Here is an 18,294-nt window from a genome sequence, read left to right on the forward strand (position 1 = left end):
AGAAATGTTGACCCCAATGTCATATATTGGCCCCTTTATTTATAGAAAGATCCATATATATATATATATATATACACAGTGGGGCAAAAAAGTATTTAGTCAGCCACCAATTGTGCAAGTTCTCCCACTTAAAAAGATGAGGCCTGTAATTTTCATCAGAGAAAAAACTAGAAAAAAAATCCTGAAAATCACATTGTAGGATTTTTAATGAATTTTCTCAGAGGATCCCGCAGGTGAAGAAGCCAGATGTGGAGGTCCTGGGCTGGAGTGGATTACACATGGTCTGCGGTTGTGAGGCAGGTTGAATGTACTGCCAAATGCTCTAAAATGACATTGGAGGTGGCTCATGGTAGAGAAATTAACATTCAATTCCCTGTCAACAGCTCGGTTGGACATTCCTGCAGTTAGCATGCCAATTGCACGTACCCTCAAAACTGTGTGGCATTCTGTTGTGACACAAAACTGCACATTTTAGAGTGGAGCACCTGTGTAATGATCATGCTGTTTTAGCAGCTTCTTGATATGCCTTTCAGGTGGATGGATTATCTTGGCAATGGAGAAATGCTCACTAACAGGGATGTAAAACCACTTTGTGCACAAAATTTGAGAGAATACTTTTGTGCGTATGGAACATTTCTGGGATCTTTTATTTCCGCTCATGAAAAATGGGACCAACACTTTACATGTTGCGTTTATATTTTTGTTCAGTATAGTTCATATAGTTTTGAAACCAAATTGACTTTGAGGGTAATATTCAATATTATGTGTAGTTTTGAAAATGCCACCAGAGGGTATCAGAGTTTAACGAGTTAATACACTTCTAGAGAGCTGAAGCAAGAACAGACACTTTCTTTGGGAAATGTACCGTTACTAGTTTAGTGATATTAATCTTACCTTAGGCCAGTAATACAGCATCTACCATGAGCCCATGTTTACTTTTTAGGCTGACTAGCATCTACAGAGTTGCAATGTTCCATAAATTGAATGACCAAATCATGAGAACATTATGTTTGCTATAACCTTGCAAATATTCTGTATATCTTTTTTCGTTTAATGTCTACAATCCCATTTTATCTCCAAGCTTGCTATTAGATACCCATAGAGTCCCAGTCATTGCGCTAACGCTCGTTAGTACTACCGCACACTTCTTCCACACTGGACACGCATACATACAATTGGTATCCACAAGTTCATCTACTTCATGGAAGTAGATAAAGGGCCTCATTGCCAACATATGGAATTGTTATAAGAAGGATAATTTAAGTTTTGATTTTGAATTTTAGGACCCCTTGGGGGTCACTAAACTACTTCCACTCATTTTTTAAACTGGTACCGGGCTACCTTCAGATGAGACATGTGGGCTTCCACCATGTACGTGTTCTTGAGAGTCTCACCTTTCCATAGACTGGTCATATTTTAGTTTGTAGGCCAAACCGTTTGGACGCTACAGATGTTTTTGTGAGAACCCCGATTTTCGGGATGACTCATGGTCCAGCAGCATACCACCCTGCATCCCACTGCTGGATTTCTTCTGAAGCTCAGCAGGGTTGGTCTCTGGATGGGAGACCAGATGCTGCTGGAAGTGGTGTTGGAGGGCCAGTACGAGGCACTCTTTCCTCTAGTCTAAAAAAATATCCCAATGCCCCAGTGCAGTGATTGGGAACATTAAACGGGTGTCATGACTCTCTGTTGTCACTAAAGATCATATGGCACTTATTGTAGGGGTGTTAAAGTCGGTGTCCTGGCTAACTTCCCAATCTGGAACTCATACCATCACGGCCACCTAATCATCCCCAGCTTGCAATTGGCTCATTCATCTCTCCCCTGTAACTATCCTCCAAGTTGTTGCTATAAATGAGAACACATTCTCAATCAACTTACCTGGTAAAATAAGGGTTACATAAATTAAGTCTGATAAACACAGCTGTAGATCGGCCACCTTCCACCACAGATGCAGGAGGTGAATGCGGTGGATTGAGACCCAGCCCATGCAAAAAATGTATCTCTGTTTAATCAGACAGATTTTGATGGGGATTTTTGTATTATGCTAATTCAATTTACGCAGAGGTGCAGACATCTAGGTTGTTTGTTTTTTCAACAGTAAATAACTTTGTATGGCTGTATTTGTTTTCCATGAAGTGGGTAGTACGTTGTGTATAACATTTAAATATGTTAAATGTTCCAACAAAATGTGAAGACTGCAGGGGTTCTCAGCACGGTATGAGGACGGAAGCTTGGTGGACAGGGCTGACACCCCACAAATGAGGCCGGTGCAGTGGTGCCAAGGTTCTCCTTACCTGTAAGTTGGTGAGCTGCTGTTGTTGATGAGCCAGGGTCTGTTTGACCAGCACACTTTTAATGCTTTGCTCCATGGCATACTTCTTCGCCTGCAGGCAAATGAAGGGAAAGAGAAGAGGTTGACATTTTCAACATCACATTAGTGACATGATACCAGAAATGTGACCTTTGATACCAATACCAGCCTGCACACTTAGTATCAGAATACTTCATAGTCTATACCGCAACGAGAAAATGCCTCAGTTAAACTGTACTGTTACTGTATAAAACAAATGTAGCCAACTCTTCATCTGGAGAGCTACTGGGGTGCAAAGCTATTTTCCCAGCCATGCTCAACACACTCAGCTCATCAGGGTCCTGTTGAGTATCTTATCAGTAGAAAATGGTGTGTTAGTGCAGGGCAAATATTGTCAAAATTATATTTAGCAATCGAATCACATTCAAATATCAATTTGTTTGCCACAATGGTCTAAGAAAAAAAACTCTTCAGGTTTATCTCTCATTGGGTGTTGTCATAACTCTCCTGTGACGATCTGAAGGATCAGGTTACAGTGGGTCCGCTCTATAGAATAGCATGTTCTCTCTCGAAGAGGGGGAGAGCAGTTGGCTGTTTTATGGCGGTCGTAAAATATGCTGCCTCTATGCTCTGTGGTGTTTGAGATTGGAATGTAAAACTGTGGAACACAGAGAGACACTTGGACAATTAAACATTTGAATAATTAAACAATATTTATATTTTTGAGAATGTGGGAATTGGGTATTTTAAGAACAATCCGGTCAACGTTGTTTCATTTGGTGACCTCATTACTGTATCTCTGTGTACACTTTTCAATGATCAGATTTACATCTAGATGTTGGATAAAATGAATGAGTAAATATGAAACTATTTGTGAAAAGATGTGATGTGTGCCTTCTAAATTAGAATTGTTATTTTTATAAAGGTTTTAACCAAGTCAGTGGCCATGTGGGCATAGACTTGGTCGGTATCATGGAATGCCCCCTTCTTCCAGAGTATAAAATCCACTTCCTACAAAATGTACATTAAGTTAGAGAACGCCGGGATGGAGTCCCCACGTTGGAATGGCTCCAATTCTATAGGGCATTAGACCAGACAGCGTGCAGGTGAGGCTACATGGCTGACAAATGGTTTAAAACTACAAGACCAGAAAAGCACGGAGAGGTAGCTACATGTGAATGGTTAAGAACTACAACTCCATATGCCGAGGAGAGCATACAGCTATAAAGCTAAAAATGGTTCAACTCTAAAACATTGCTACAGAAGGAGCCAATCTTAGACAAGGCCTTTTCAGTCTGCAGCTGAAAATGTACCTAACCTAGGAAGAAGAATACCAACATTTGGAAAAATACTTTTCTTGTCGACTCTCTCCAGCAGATGGACCGGCGACCACAGAGAGAGACAGCAAGACATACACTCGTAAATACGTAAATTGCTACTCGTAAATACGTAAATTTGTTTTCGAATGAGTGGTTGTTCATATTTAAAGTATTAGCAATTTCTATGAGTGTAGTTATCAGCTATGAGTTTCCCACTCTTGAGCGGTCCCCACCCCTTTTCCTTTGTTTACCTAGACGTCATATCGGTTTCATCGACTCGGGACTTTTTTTTGTATCATGTAGTAACCCATGTATGAACTAATTGTGTGTGTTTATGCAATTCAGTGATTTATTTATTTACTAATTAACTTAATCATTGAGCCAATTTGTATATCGCTGATTCATGATTTAGGTGGGGGTTCGTGCAGATATTCAAGGGTTTGCGACATTCAGTAATGAGACTGAAGAGGTAATAATAATACATTAATACAAGACTGTCCCCGATAGGATATGATAATATCTGAAGAGTTATAGTCGGGATTTGAAACTATAAACATTCCCGTGGTGCCCCGACTTCCAAGTTAATTCAAGTTCCATGATTAGTTTTAATCGTGGAATTAAATTACTCAGATAATTGATTTGATAAGATAGTCAACGACACAACATAATGATGCTCCCATGCGAGGAATCTAAGATAAAATGAAGCATTTATTTTGATTCAGCCTATATAAAATTGGAAAGCAGATTGCATTACGCACCCATATTATATTATACAATTTGGGAGTTGTAGACAGGATTTGTTGACGTGTGTTGCCATTTGAACAATACAAGGAAGTTCCCTCTGTCTTGTTTCTCTGACATAGTCGGTGTAGGGTTAAGATTACACTTATAGTGCTAATTATAGAAATCTGATAAATAGACGCGTTGGGCCAAAGTGCTATTTCTGTCTCTCGTGTTCAGAAGCGGGTAGACTCGGTCATTATTAATGTCAAGAGCGAGGACATAGGGCCAGCCGATTGAAATTTGAGGTCATATTACCCTGACCAATCGATAATTCTCTGTCCCCCACGTTTTCAGCAGCGTGAGGAGACCACGGTGTATTTCGTTGTTTTCTGCGCATTCCGGTTAAAACATCGCAAAAATAGCGCCGTAAAGGGTTTGAATGGAAGGCTTTATTAGTAAAATCATTCCCTTGTTTAACTTGTTATGGCTGGGGGCAATATTGAGTAGCTTGGATGAATAAGGTGCCCAGAGTGAACTGTCTGCTACTCAGGCCCAGTTGCTAATATATTGCATATTATTAGTAGATTTCGATAGAAATGATGATGTCTGAGTATAACAGGACTCATATGGCAGGCAAAAACCTGATAAAAAATTCAACCAGGAAGTAGGAAATTTGAGGTTTGTAGTTTTTCAACTCTTGGCCTATCGAATAGACAGTGTCTATGGGGTCATATTGCACTTCCTAAGGCTTTCACTAGATGTCAACAGTCTTTAGAACCTTGTTTGATCCTTCTACTGTGAAGTGGGGGCAAATGAGAGGGGAATGAGTCAGAGGTCTGCCAGAGAGGCATGAGCTGGCCACGCGCGCGTTCATGTGATAGTTAGCTTGCGTTCCATTGCAATTCTACAGACAAAGGAATTCTTCAGTTGGAACATTATTGAAGATTTATGTTAAAAACATCCTAAAGATTGATTCTATACATCGTTTGACATGTTTCTACAGACTGTAACGGAACTTTTTGACTTTGTCAGCTCCTAGTGATCGTACGTCATGAATTTGGATTAATGAACTGAATGCGCTAACAAAAGGAGGTATTTGGACATAAATGATGGACGGAAGAAAAAAAAACATTATGTGGAACTGGGATTCCTGGGAGTGCATTCTGATGAAGATCATCAAAGGTAAGTTAATATTTATAATGCTATTTCTGACTTCTGTTGACTACACAACATGGCGCTGTACTCTCTGAGCGCTGTACTCAGATTATTGCATGGTGTGCTTTTTCGGTAAAGCTTTTTGAAATCTGACACAGCGGTTGCATTAACTTCATAGTCCGCCCCACCCCGTATGCGGGTTCGTGACTACAGCCTCAAGCTCATTACCATAACGCAACGTTAGCGATTTCTAAAAATCGCAAATGAAATGAAATAAATATGCCTGCTCTCAAGCTTATCCTTTTCTTAACAACACTGTCATCTCAGATTTTCAAAATATGCTTTTGAACCAGAGAAAATCAATCATTTGTGTAAGAGTGTTGATAGCTAGCTTAGCATTTAGCGTAGCATTTAGCACGCAACATATTCACAAAAACCAGCAAAGGAATAAAATAAAATAATTTACCTTTGAAGAACTTCAGATGTTTCAATGAGGAGACTCTCAGTTACATAGCAGATGTCCAGTTTTTTGCTCCGTTTTGTTACTATGCATTTGGTTACCGAAACTAACCGAAAATTCAGTCACCTACACGTCAAACTTTTTTCCGAATTAACTCCATAATATCGACTGAAACATGGCAAACGTTGTTTGAATCAATCCTCAAGGTGTTTTGTCATATATCTCTTCATTGAAATGCCGTTCGTGGAAGCATGCTTTCTTCTCAGAATCGCATGGAAAAATACCAGTAGCTGAGTTTTGCGTACCAATTTCCACGCAGGACACCGTGCGGACACTTGGCAATTGTAGTCTCTTATGGTCAATCTTCCAATGATATGCCTGCAAATACGTCACAATGCTGCAGACACCTTGGGGAAACGACAGAAAGTGCAGGCTCATTCCTGGCGCATTCACAGCCATATAAGGAGATCATGGAAAACGTAGCTTCGGAAATCCTGTTCATTTCCTGGTTGCTGAAACATCTTGGTTTTGCCTGAAGGTTTTGTTCTAGGGCACTCACAGTGAAAATCTTTGCAGTTCTGGAAACGTCAGAGTGTTTTCTTTCCAAAGCTATCAATTCCATGCATAGTCGAGCATCTTTTCGTGACAAAATATTGCGCTTAAAACGGGCACGTCTTTTTATCCAAAAATGAAATACTGCCCCTAGAGTCTTAAGAGGTTAAGGAGAAGTGTATCTATAATTCCATGCATAATAGTTGTATCTTTTATCAATGTTTATTATGATTATTTCTGTAAATTGATGTGGCTCTCTGCAAAATCACCGGATATTTTGGAACTACTGAACATAACGCGCCAATGTATACTGAGATTTTTTAATATAAATATGAACTTTATCGAACAAAACATACATGTATTGTGTAACATGAAGTCCTATGAGTGTCATCTGATGAAGATCAAAGGTTAGTGATTAATTTATCCCTTTTCTGCTTTTTGTGACTCCTCCCTTTGGCTGGAAAAAATGTTCCGTGACTAGGCACTCACCTAACAATCGTTTGGTTTGCTTTCGCTGTAAAGCCTTTTTGAAATCGGACACTGTGGTGGGATTAACAAGAAGTGTATCTTTAAAATGGTGTAACATACTTGTATGTTTGAGGAATTTTAATTATGGGATTTCTGTTGTTTTCACTGGCTGTTGTCATATCGATCCCGTTAGCGGGATCTCTGCCCAAAGAGGTTTTAAGGGGATCCTATGTTATGCTTGAAAGTGTACAAAGTAGGATTAGCTTGCACGAGATGCTACAGCTTAACAAAGGGAGAGCAACCATTTGGTTTTTCCTGTGTCACGTTGAAATTCCTGTCTTGGGCGACGGAAGTCCCGCCCTTTGTACTTGCGTTTTATTTCAGCTTTCTGCAAATCAGTGACCCCTGGGGGTGAAGAAACACCAGAATTTAAAAATAATAACTATATAAAATTAAATTAAAATAATTATTATTTGTGACATCCAACGTGTATCACGTTTATATCAAGTGGTTACTTATGATATCCAGCCAATCTCAACGGATTGGATATCGTTATCTCATTTCAGTTAACTAAGAGGTAAAATTGTCAGACTTACCTTTTTCAAATGGATATTTAAAATTATATCCAAAATGATTGCTTTCTACAAATGAGACAATTTAAACTTTTCCACATTAACCTTGATACAAGCAACACTTTCAGGTTAATTAAAGTTTAAGGTTTGATTTATCAATAACTTTGATTAATCAGTCAAATTTGTTTTTGCTAAGCTTGGAAGTCCCACCCTCGCGGGAATCCCATGTGGCTTCGGCCTTAGGGATATGTGAACCAGGTGGTGAATGTACCCTAACATTTAAACTACTGGTTACACTTATGATAACCCAGACAATCTCAATTGATTGGATATCATTCAATTTAATAAATTAAATTGTCGAACATACCTTTTCAGGTTCTTCCAATTAAATGAGAAATGTTTTACTTTCCCATATTAACCCAGACCAGGTATTCCCAAAACTGGGGTACTCGCAATGCCGTCAGGGGTACGCCAAATAATGTGATTCACATTTAACCAAAAAAAATACTCTACACCTTTTCAAAGTCCATTTATATTTTCCAATGGAGCTATACATTTGAGTGAGTTTTTTGTCGCCTGAGTAGCCTCATTTCACTGCCAAAAAGAAAAACCATCGTGTTCAGCGAAATAACAACTAATTAACATCCAATCACATTAACCGTTACTCTTTCGCAGGAATTCTACTACCGGTCCGAATGTAGCTGCTGCTCATGTTGGTATCTGTACTGATGGAGCAAAAGCCATGACAGGGAGACATAGTGGAGTGGTAATGCGCATGCAAGCAGTTGCTCCCGACGCCACTTGGGTACACTGCAGCATCCACCGAGAGGCTCTTGCTGCCAAGGGACAGCTTGAAAGACGTTTTGAACACAAACCAAGTTAACAATTTTCACTGTAAAGCAAGGCCCCTGATCTCTCATGTATTTTCTGCATTATGCAATGATATGGCCAGGGACCACGCTTTTACAACGTATAAAAGTGCGCTGGATATCAAGGGGCAAAGTATTGACATGGTTTTTTTAAATTGAGAGATGAGCTTAAAGTTTTATTTACAGAACATAATTTTCAGAATTAATTTCTCACATGACTGGCGTATCTGGGTGATGTTTTTTCTCGCCGAAATGATCTGAATCTAGGACTACAGGGACTCTCCGCAGCTACAGTGCCTTGCGAAAGTATTCGGTCCCCTTGAACTTTGCGACCTTTTGCCACATTTCAGGCTTCAAACATAAAGATATAAAACTGTATTTTTTTGTGAAGAATCAACAAGTGGGACACAATCATGAAGTGGAACGACATTTATTGGATATTTCAAACTTTTTTAACAAATCAAAAACTGAAAAATTGGGCGTGCAAAATGATTCAGCCCCCTTAAGTTAATACTTTGTAGCGCCACCTTTTGCTGCGATTACAGCTGTAAGTCACTTGGGGTATGTCTCTATCAGTTTTGCACATCGAGAGACAATTTTTTATGAACATAAGGTTTTATATGTAAGATGGCTAAATAAAGAACAAAATTATTGTTATTATGTTATAATTAAGTCTATGATTTGATATTTGATAGAGCAGACTGACTGAGCGATGGTAGGCACCAGCAGGCTCGTAAGCATTCATTCAAACATCACTTTCGTGCGTTTTGAAAGCAGCTCTTTCCTGTGCTTCAAGCATTGAGCTGTTAATGACTTCAAGCCTATCAAATCCCGAGATTAGGCTGGTGTAACTGATGTGAAATGGCTAGCTAGTTAGTGGGGTGCGCGCTAATAGCGTTTCAAACGTCACTCGCTCTGAGACTTGGAGTAGTTGTTCCCCTTGCTCTGCATGGGTAACGCTGCTTCGAGGATGGCTGTTGTCGATGTGTTCCTGGTTCGAGCCCAGGTAGCGGCGAGGAGAGGGATGGAAGCTATACTGTGACACTGGCAATACTAAAGTGCCTATAAGAACATCCAATAGTCAAAGGCATATGAAATACAAATCGAATAGAGAAATAGTCCTATAATTCCTATAATAACGACAAACTAAAACTTCTTACCTGGGAATATTGAAGAGACTCATGTTAAAAGGAATCACCAGCTTTCATATGTTCTCATGTTCTGAGCAAGGAACTTAAACGTTAGCTTTCTTACATGGCACATATTGCACTTTTACTTTCTTCTCCAACACTTTGTTTTTGCATTATTTAAACCAAATTGAACATGGTTCATTATTTATTTGAGGCTAAATTGATTTTATTGATGTATTATATTAAGTTAAAATAAGTGTTCAATCAGTATTGTTGTAATTGTCATTATTACAAATAAATAAATACAAATCGGTATCGGCTTTTTTTGGTCCTCCAATAACCGGTATCGATGTTGAAAAATCATACTCGGTGGACCTCTAGTAAACACCCAACGCATTTGGATTAAAATCTTGCCGGTCACGTTGTCCGGCGCCAGATTTTGCTAACGGAAACCCTGATGTGGATATCTTTGGTTTGTCACTTTGATATTGATAGGCTGGGCTAACACGTTAAGTCAATGAGTCAAATATATATATACATTTTTTACTGTGCTCTGAACAGAAATTATAAGTAATGTCATACAATGTGTGACACTGATCAACATCAATTGAGCTATTCACTTAACCAATTCAGTTGAAAACTGCACAAACGCATCAAGCATGACTTTTTGTAATGATAGCCCCAGGTCTCCTAAATAAGATGCATAATTGATGGTTCATATAACATATTTATAAAGGGAAATAGTCTCCTAAATAAGACGTATAATTGATGGTTCATATATTTGTAAGGGAAATAATGTCAAGTTGAGGTTAGACTTCATTATTCCATTATTGTTATCATGAAATAGTCTACCATCCAAAAGATGTTGTCATGTTAAACTACAGACAATTTTCCTGCTTTTATATAGGGCACTGTCAATAACAAAAAAATATGTGAGGAGTGACTGCCCCACTCCTTCAGCAGAAAAAAAGAATACTGCAGTCTGTGACTATACCATGTCTGCACTGTTGGCCTCTCGCTTTTGTGAAAATCTCAGGAAAACCGTTCTAGGGGGCCTTACCTTCTGCAGTGCCTCGTGCTGCTCAGGGGTAAGAGGCGGCAGGCCGAGCTTTGAGGCGGTGCTCTGTCCATTCTCCATCATCAGAGCCTCGCCTCCCTGCAGGCACACAAGTGTATGGTTATGATGACAGGGAGGAAACACCCACTACAAATCTCTGCCGGAAACACCCAAATCAAATCTCTGCAACTCTCTACTCAGAAAAGAACAAGATGGTTGAACTAACAAGTACAAACAAGCTAACTACGTATGACCAACCCCTACCCCCAAACTCAAATATGATCCGCGACTCCCAAGTTTAAGGCTCAATAATGAATGCAGTTAACTTACAAGTTCTAATTATATCCACTATCTCCTACTGTGCTGGTTTTGTAACAATAGAATGCAAATTAAGCCTTTTGCACCATTTAGCATACATGACCTAGGTTTGAGAGACAAGTAGCCGTTTATCAAATATGCAGGTACAATTGAGAAGATGCGACTATTTTGAGCTTGCTCTGAAACAAAACGTGCTCATCATTACACTGTGGTGGTAAAATGACACAGAGGAACAGTAACATATTTGATATACAAAAATATAGACAATTTAGATAAACATGCAGTGTGGTTTTGTAACGGGGAAAAAAATTCAGACTAAAATATTTGGTTCAGACATTTAGTGTAGTCTAAGAATAACAGGATTAAAGAAAACATGATGTTAACAAAATATAACAATGTCTTCCAAAAGAAGAAGTGTGGCCACTTCTTTCAATAGCGTGGGGGACTGAGTGCCATCTCCCCAATAAGTGCATGACTCACTCGCTACGAAACACGGGCACTGGGGAAAACACAGACGCATAATCTGACAGTGAGAAAGTTGTAAAAACAACTAATTCCACAAAAAGATTTGCAAGTACAGTGCATTGGGAAAGTATTCAGACCGCTTGACTTCATCCACATTTTGTTAAGTTACAGCCTTATTCTAAAATTGATTAAATATGATACCTTTTTTAATCAAATATAAAACACAATAGCCCATAATGAATTGTCTAGGGACAATTCCTTCGACATCATGGCTTGGTTTTTGCTGTGGTAAATTCAATTGATTGGACATGATTTAAAAAAGGCACACACCTGTCTATATAAGGTCCACAGTTGACAATGCACGTCAGAGTAAAAACCAAGCCAAGTGGTCAAAGGAATTGTCCATAGAGCTCAAATACAGGATTGCGACTGGATCTCAGACTGGATCTGGGGAATGGTACCAAAACATTCCTGCACCATTGAAGGTCCCCAAGAACACATGGAAGTTTGGAACCACCAAGTCTCTTCCTTGAGCTGGCTACCTGGCCAGACTGAGCAAATGGGGGAGAAGGGTCTTGGTCAGGGAGGTGACCAAAAACCCGATAGACGACTTCTGGAGCTCTGTCAGAGTGACTATGTGGATGGGAGAACCTTCCAGAAGGAAAACCATCTCTGCAGCACTCCACCAATCAGGCCTTTATGGTAGAGTGGCAACTCCTCAGTAAAAGGCACATGAATGCCCGCTTGGAGTTTGCCAAAAGGCACCCAAGGACTCTCAGACCATGAGAAACCAGATTCTCTGGTCTGATGAAACCAAGAATGAACTCTTGACGCCAAGCGGCACCATCCATATGGTGAAGCATGGTGGTGGCATCATCATGCTGTGGGGCTGTTTTTCAGCGGCAGGAACTTGGAGACTAGTCAGGAGCAAGGTACAGAGAGATCCTTGATGAAAACCTGCTCCAGAGCGCTCAGGACCTCAGACTGGGGCGAAGGTTCACCTACCAACAGGACAACAACCCTAAGCACACAGGCAACACAACGCAGGAGTGGCTTCGGGACAAATCTCTGAATATCCTTGAGTGGCCCAGCCAGAGCCCGGACTTGAACCCAATCGAACATCTCTGGAGAGACCTGAAAATAGCTGTGCAGCAATGCTCCCCGTCCAACCTGACAGAGCTAGAGAGGATCTACAGAGAAGAATGGGAGAAACTCCCCAAATACAGGTGTGCCAAGCTTGTAGCGTCATACCCAAGAGTCAAGGTTGTAATCGCTGCCAAAGGTGCTTCAACAAAGTACTGAGTAAAGAGTCTGAATACTTATGTAAATGTGATATTTCATTTTTCTGAAAACCTGTTTTTGCATTGTCATTATGGGGTATTGTGTGTAAATTGATGAGGGGGAAAAAACAATGTAATATTTTAGAATAAGGCTGTAACATTACAAAATGGACTTTGGACTTTCCGAATTAACTATTTTGGTCGCTGGTGATTTCATCAGCTGATTTAGTTTGCTGTAGCCTGCTTGCTGCTAGCTAGCTTCACTGACAAACACAGGGATGTAATGTTAGCTAGCTAGCCAAGGTTGGGCACTGCACTGACAAAAAGCGTGTAGCTTATCACTTATTTACGACAGCAAGGCTTCACAGTCTTAACATTTTACTCAGATATGCGCCTAAATATTTAGCTGTGCGACCTGGAAGTTTTAATAAGAAGAACCATTGCGCCTAGAATTTTTGGGAATTCTATCTTTAATACCTCAAATATTTTTAATTGTGCTACTATATTTCTTTGTGTTCACCTACAACTTAGACGCACACATGCTCCTTGCGAGAAAGGTAATAGAGCCCTGGATAGTTTGACAGCTTGTTGAAGAAGTTGTAGACATGTTCCCAGCAGTCAGTCCATACTTCAGCATGTCTCCAAAGCATCAATCGCTACTTTGTAATATTGGGTCAGCTAAAACAATGGTTCCCAACCAGGCGTACTATACCCCTTGGGGGTACCTGGCCTATCAACGGAGTGTACTTAAAAAGACTCATGAGATCATAGGTCTACTGGTAAAATGCACATGGAGTATATCCTGGGGGACTCACGGCAGAGCAAAATTCAATTGGTGGTGCAGTAAACGAAAAAGGTTGGGAACCACTGAGTTAAAAGCACAGCAGCAGACTCGATAGGAGCAGAGCAGGCTGTTCGCGTCAGTCGCTTGCCTTTCTCTGCCATTTTTCCAACTTGACCTCTCTGCGCGCGGAACCCGATAGCGGGATGAAATTCGACAACATACGTGATCGCTACATAGTCATATTAAACATTCATGAAAATACAAGTGTCTCACATGTTTCGAAAGCCTAGAATCTTGCTAATCTAACTGCGTTGTCAGATTTAAAAATGGATTTACTGTGAAAGAATACGATGCGATTATCTGGGGATAGAGCCCCATAAAAAAACTATTTCAACCAGCACAGAAGTAACAAAATCAAACTGCAATAAAATAAATAGTTTACCTTTGACAATCTTCCTCTGTTTCCAATCCCAATGCTCCTTGTTACACAATGAATGTTTTTTTGTTTGATAAAATCCATTTTTATAGCCTAACACTTAACATTTTTTGAACCGCTTGTGTCGTGAATTCCGTCTCATTCCATTTTCGACGACACATTCAAGGTTAATACACACACAGAACGTGACTTTCCTAGTCATGTTTGGTTTCATTGCAATCAACTGGTTTGTTTGGGTCATTTCGCGGGACGTATTGACTGAAAGAAACCGATTTGAAGACAACAAGTAATGACATCATTGTGCACCAATGATTTTCCCGCTGTTTCGTTGATTGACTGTATTTTAACCCAATGACCACTGATCGTCTTGAAATCTAGCTGGGTAGATAGCCAATGAGCTGAGGTAAACGGCAATATGTAATGTTTATGTGTTGGAAGACCAACCCATGTAGTAAACTCCGGCGTAAAGAGGTTCATTCGCCATTGACGATTCATACAGGAAGGAGCAACGCATGTTGCGCACAGCATTGTTTTGGTAAAGTGCATATTCAGCTGTTTATATATCAATCAGTATGGCAACTAAGTCAGGAAAAACTAGATATACAGATGTACACACAATTATAGAAGAAATTGATAGAGGACGATTCATTTTGCGATTCCCAAACGGAGGAATAGTTTTTGAACGGAGAGGTACATCGTTTTGGACTGGTAAGTTCTTCTCATGCTAATGCCGTTGTTTGAAATTAATAATATAAAATAGTATTTGTGAAATGAAATAGCCTATTTGAGGCTGTTGAGGGGAGGGCAGGCCCACAACAATGGCCAAAGTGAAATGGAGACAGTAGATACAGCTGGTCTGTCATAATATAATAGAGACAGTAGATCTAACTGGAATGTCATAATATAAATGAGACAGTAGATCTAGCAGGTCTATAATAATATATTCAACCTTATGTTCCCTGTACTCTATATATATATCTGTTTATTATACCTGTTGATACAGGGCTCATATGTGAAACTATTCTAACTGAACATTTTCTTTCACAGTGACACTGACTCCAAATGGGAGCCCCCAGTGCCAAGGTGTCCATCCCCCACTGAAGCTGGTTCATCCAGCTCCTGCCACAAGTGGTGTTCAATGTATTTCTGCAGGCATGGATGTGCTATGGCACCTGGCATCAGCAGCATAATATTGTGTTTTCTCTCCATTTTGGGGGGTGTTAGAAAACCATTTTGGTATTTTGTATATAGTTATTCCATTCAAAATGAATAACTTCACCAATTTGGCCACTTGGGTACATTTGGGCTACTTGTGTGGGACACCTGGGTGACTTCATGATAAATGTCATGTAGCACACATTTTAGAAGTTATCATTCTGAAACTGAAGTACTGTTGCCCTCATGTTTTTCACTGAAATTGTCCCCATCATCCTATCTGAATGTTTGTTTTATCTTGTTCATTTTAATGATGATACAACAAAAATAAAAAACATATTTTTTTTCATTGTATTATCTAAACCAGATCTATTGTGTTATATTCTCCTACATTCAATTCACATTTACACAAACTTCAGAGTGTGTTCTTTCAAATGGTACCAAGAATATGCATATCCTTGGTTCTGTGCCTGAGCTACAGGCAGTTAGATTTGGGTATGTCTTCAGGCGGAAATTGAAAAAAGTAGGGGGGTAGTAGCTCTAAGAGGTGAATGACGTACGGAGCGCACTATAACCGTGGCAAATAATTGATCAATTCTACCCTGCTAGAGCTACCCCAGTCAACTGCAAGTGTTGTTATTGTGAAGTGGAAACATCTAGGAGCAACAGAGGCTCAGCCGCGAAGTGGTAGGCCACACAAGCACACAGAACGGGAGCACTCAGTGCTGAAGCGTGTAAAAATCGTCTGTCCTCGGTTGCAACGCTCACTACCAAGTTCCATGAAATGGGTTTCGATGGCCGAGCAGCCACACACAAGTCTAAGATCACCATGCACAATACCAAGTGTCGGCTGGACTCTGAAGCAGTGGAAACACGTTCTCTGTAGTGATGAATCATAATTCACCATATGGCAGTCCAACGGACAAATCTGAGTTTGGCAGATGCCAGGATAACGCTACTTTCCCCAATCCATAGTGCCAACTGTAAAGTTTGGTGGAGAAGATATGGTCTGGGGCTGTATTTCATGGTTCAGGCTAGGCCCCTTTGTTCCAGTGAAGAAGATCTTTACGCTTCAGCATAAAGTGACATTCTAGACGATTCTGTGCTTCCAACTTTGTGGCAACCGTTTGGGGAAGGCCCTTTCTTGTTTCAGCATGACAATGCCTGGGTGCACAAAGCGAGGTCCATACAGAAATGTTATGTCCATATCGGTGTTGAAGAACTTGATTGACCTGCACAGAGCCCTGACCTCAACCCCAGCGAACACTTGGGATGAATTGGAACACTGACTCCGAGCCAGGCCTAATCGCCCAACATCAGTGCCTGACCTCACTAATGCTCTTGTAGCTGAATGGAAGAAAATCCCTGCAGCAATGTGCCAACATCTAGTCGAAAGCCTTCCCAGAAGAGTGGAGGCTGTTACAGGAGCAAAGGGGACCAACTCCATACAGGCTTCAAACAGACAGTGGCAAGTCAAATTTCAAGTACTTTTTCAAGCACTAATATTTATTTAATAACCATTCATTTGTAATAGTTCCTATTATGTAATTGTTTCTAGTCGCTAACAGACGGCAGTATATCACCATAACTTCAAGAGGGGAAAAACGGACTTACAATTCATCACTACCTTACAAGTTCTCCTCAATAATACATGTTTCACTCTTTATTTACTACATACATGAGTGGTAAGTCAGGACTGATGATGTTGACTGATTTCCTTATATGACCTGTAACTCAGCAAAATCTTTGAAATTGTTGCATGTTGCATTCATATTTTTGTTCTGTGTACATATTAAATTGTCTTTATACTGTATTTCACTCAATTTGTCATCCCTCTGGCTGTCACAACACAATTACATGAAAAACAATTCTGAAAGTTTAAACGGCCCTTAGTTGACTAAACTGTGTGTTTGATAAGATTAAAGACTCTCAGGGGACCCTATTAAAATTTTAGAGGACCTCACATGGGTCCCGGACCCCAGTTTTGGAACCACTGTACAACTAACCTCTCTCCCTGCATCTCCTTTGCCTCCATTGCAGCCTGACTCAACACTGTATGTCTCACTACTCTCTATAAAGAAAAGGTATTTTGATTATAGCTAACTTAATTTCAGTCATCATCCTTCTAGTCAGCTAGTTATAGCTAGTTACCTGGCTAAGAGCAAGAGCTCTTGAGCTACTAGCTAGCTAGATATCTGACTGAAACATCAACACTCATTCTCCGAGAGTCAGGGGGGGGTTGTTGGGGGAATGTCTGCTGACACCGCAGGAGTCAAGGGATGTTAAAATAATTCCCACCGTCAACAGCGTCTTTGCTACTTGCCACTGTAGGTCTGGACTGAGGTAGCTCATTTCACCTCTCCGCCTATGTCGTGGGAAAAGTTTCCCATTGGACAGAGTGGTGAATGAATGCGCAGCTAACACGGCAAATCCGGAGGAACAGACGAACATAACGAGCACACACAAATCATTCACGATTCCACTTGTTCGCAGAGGCTGGCGCAATTAAAACTCAGATCAAGAAGCTTTCTGAGCATTGATCAAATGCTGGGAATGCAATAAGTGGGTAAACAAAAATTAACAAAATAAAACGGTGCGTAAACAGCGTTTAAGTGTGTTTACCCTCCACTACCTCCCTGGTTGGGTCTGGCAAAACCCATTCATAAACCTCAATATCCTGCCAGGCAGGATTAAATCTACATTTTCCCTGTATTTTAGCTATCCATGTGACGTTTGGCAGTGCCTGATCAAACCGTTCTGTACCTGCCTGGCTTGAGTGGCAGTGTGGGTGGAATGAGCGAGCTCGCCTTGTAGTCCGCCTGGAAATGTATTCACATGACCAATACATTATTCTAATATTTTTCATATTTTATCATTTTCTGTTCTCCACTAATTTTATTTCAAGCACTTTCAAGTACCAACTTGAGGAAATGTCTGATTTTCAAGGTGTTCCAGTACTTCAACTGGAATGAGATGTTCGATGAGCTGGTGTCCACATACTTTTGATCATGTAGTGTATTTCCTTCATTTTTTTTACATCTTAGATTTAGGACAGACACTTCAAAACCTTGTTTCTTAATATATATTTTTTTACTGTCCTTTTTGCCATTGATGAATGTGTTATTCAATGCGTTTCTATGGGCTTTAGTAGTAAAGGCCAAATCAATATTCACTGCTCAAAAAAATAAAGGGAACACTAAAATAACACATCCTAGATCTGAATGAATGAAATATTCC

At 40.1% G+C, this 18,294-nt stretch overlaps 1 protein-coding gene across 1 annotated transcript in view; it reads right to left on the reverse strand.

Annotated features, from left to right (window-relative positions):
• Nucleotides 1–18,294, reverse strand: part of puf60a (poly-U binding splicing factor a) — a 62,344-nt gene that overhangs the window by 34,875 nt on the left and 9,175 nt on the right. The window contains exons 2-3 of the mRNA XM_029642269.2: nt 10,623–10,718; nt 2,298–2,387 (exon numbers count right to left, since the gene is read on the reverse strand). Coding sequence (XP_029498129.1) covers nt 2,298–2,387; nt 10,623–10,718 — 186 coding nt within the window. The remainder of the gene's footprint in view (nt 1–2,297; nt 2,388–10,622; nt 10,719–18,294) is intronic.

This window comes from Oncorhynchus nerka, linkage group LG9b (genome assembly GCF_034236695.1).
Source record: "Oncorhynchus nerka isolate Pitt River linkage group LG9b, Oner_Uvic_2.0, whole genome shotgun sequence".
NCBI lineage: Eukaryota > Metazoa > Chordata > Actinopteri > Salmoniformes > Salmonidae > Oncorhynchus > Oncorhynchus nerka.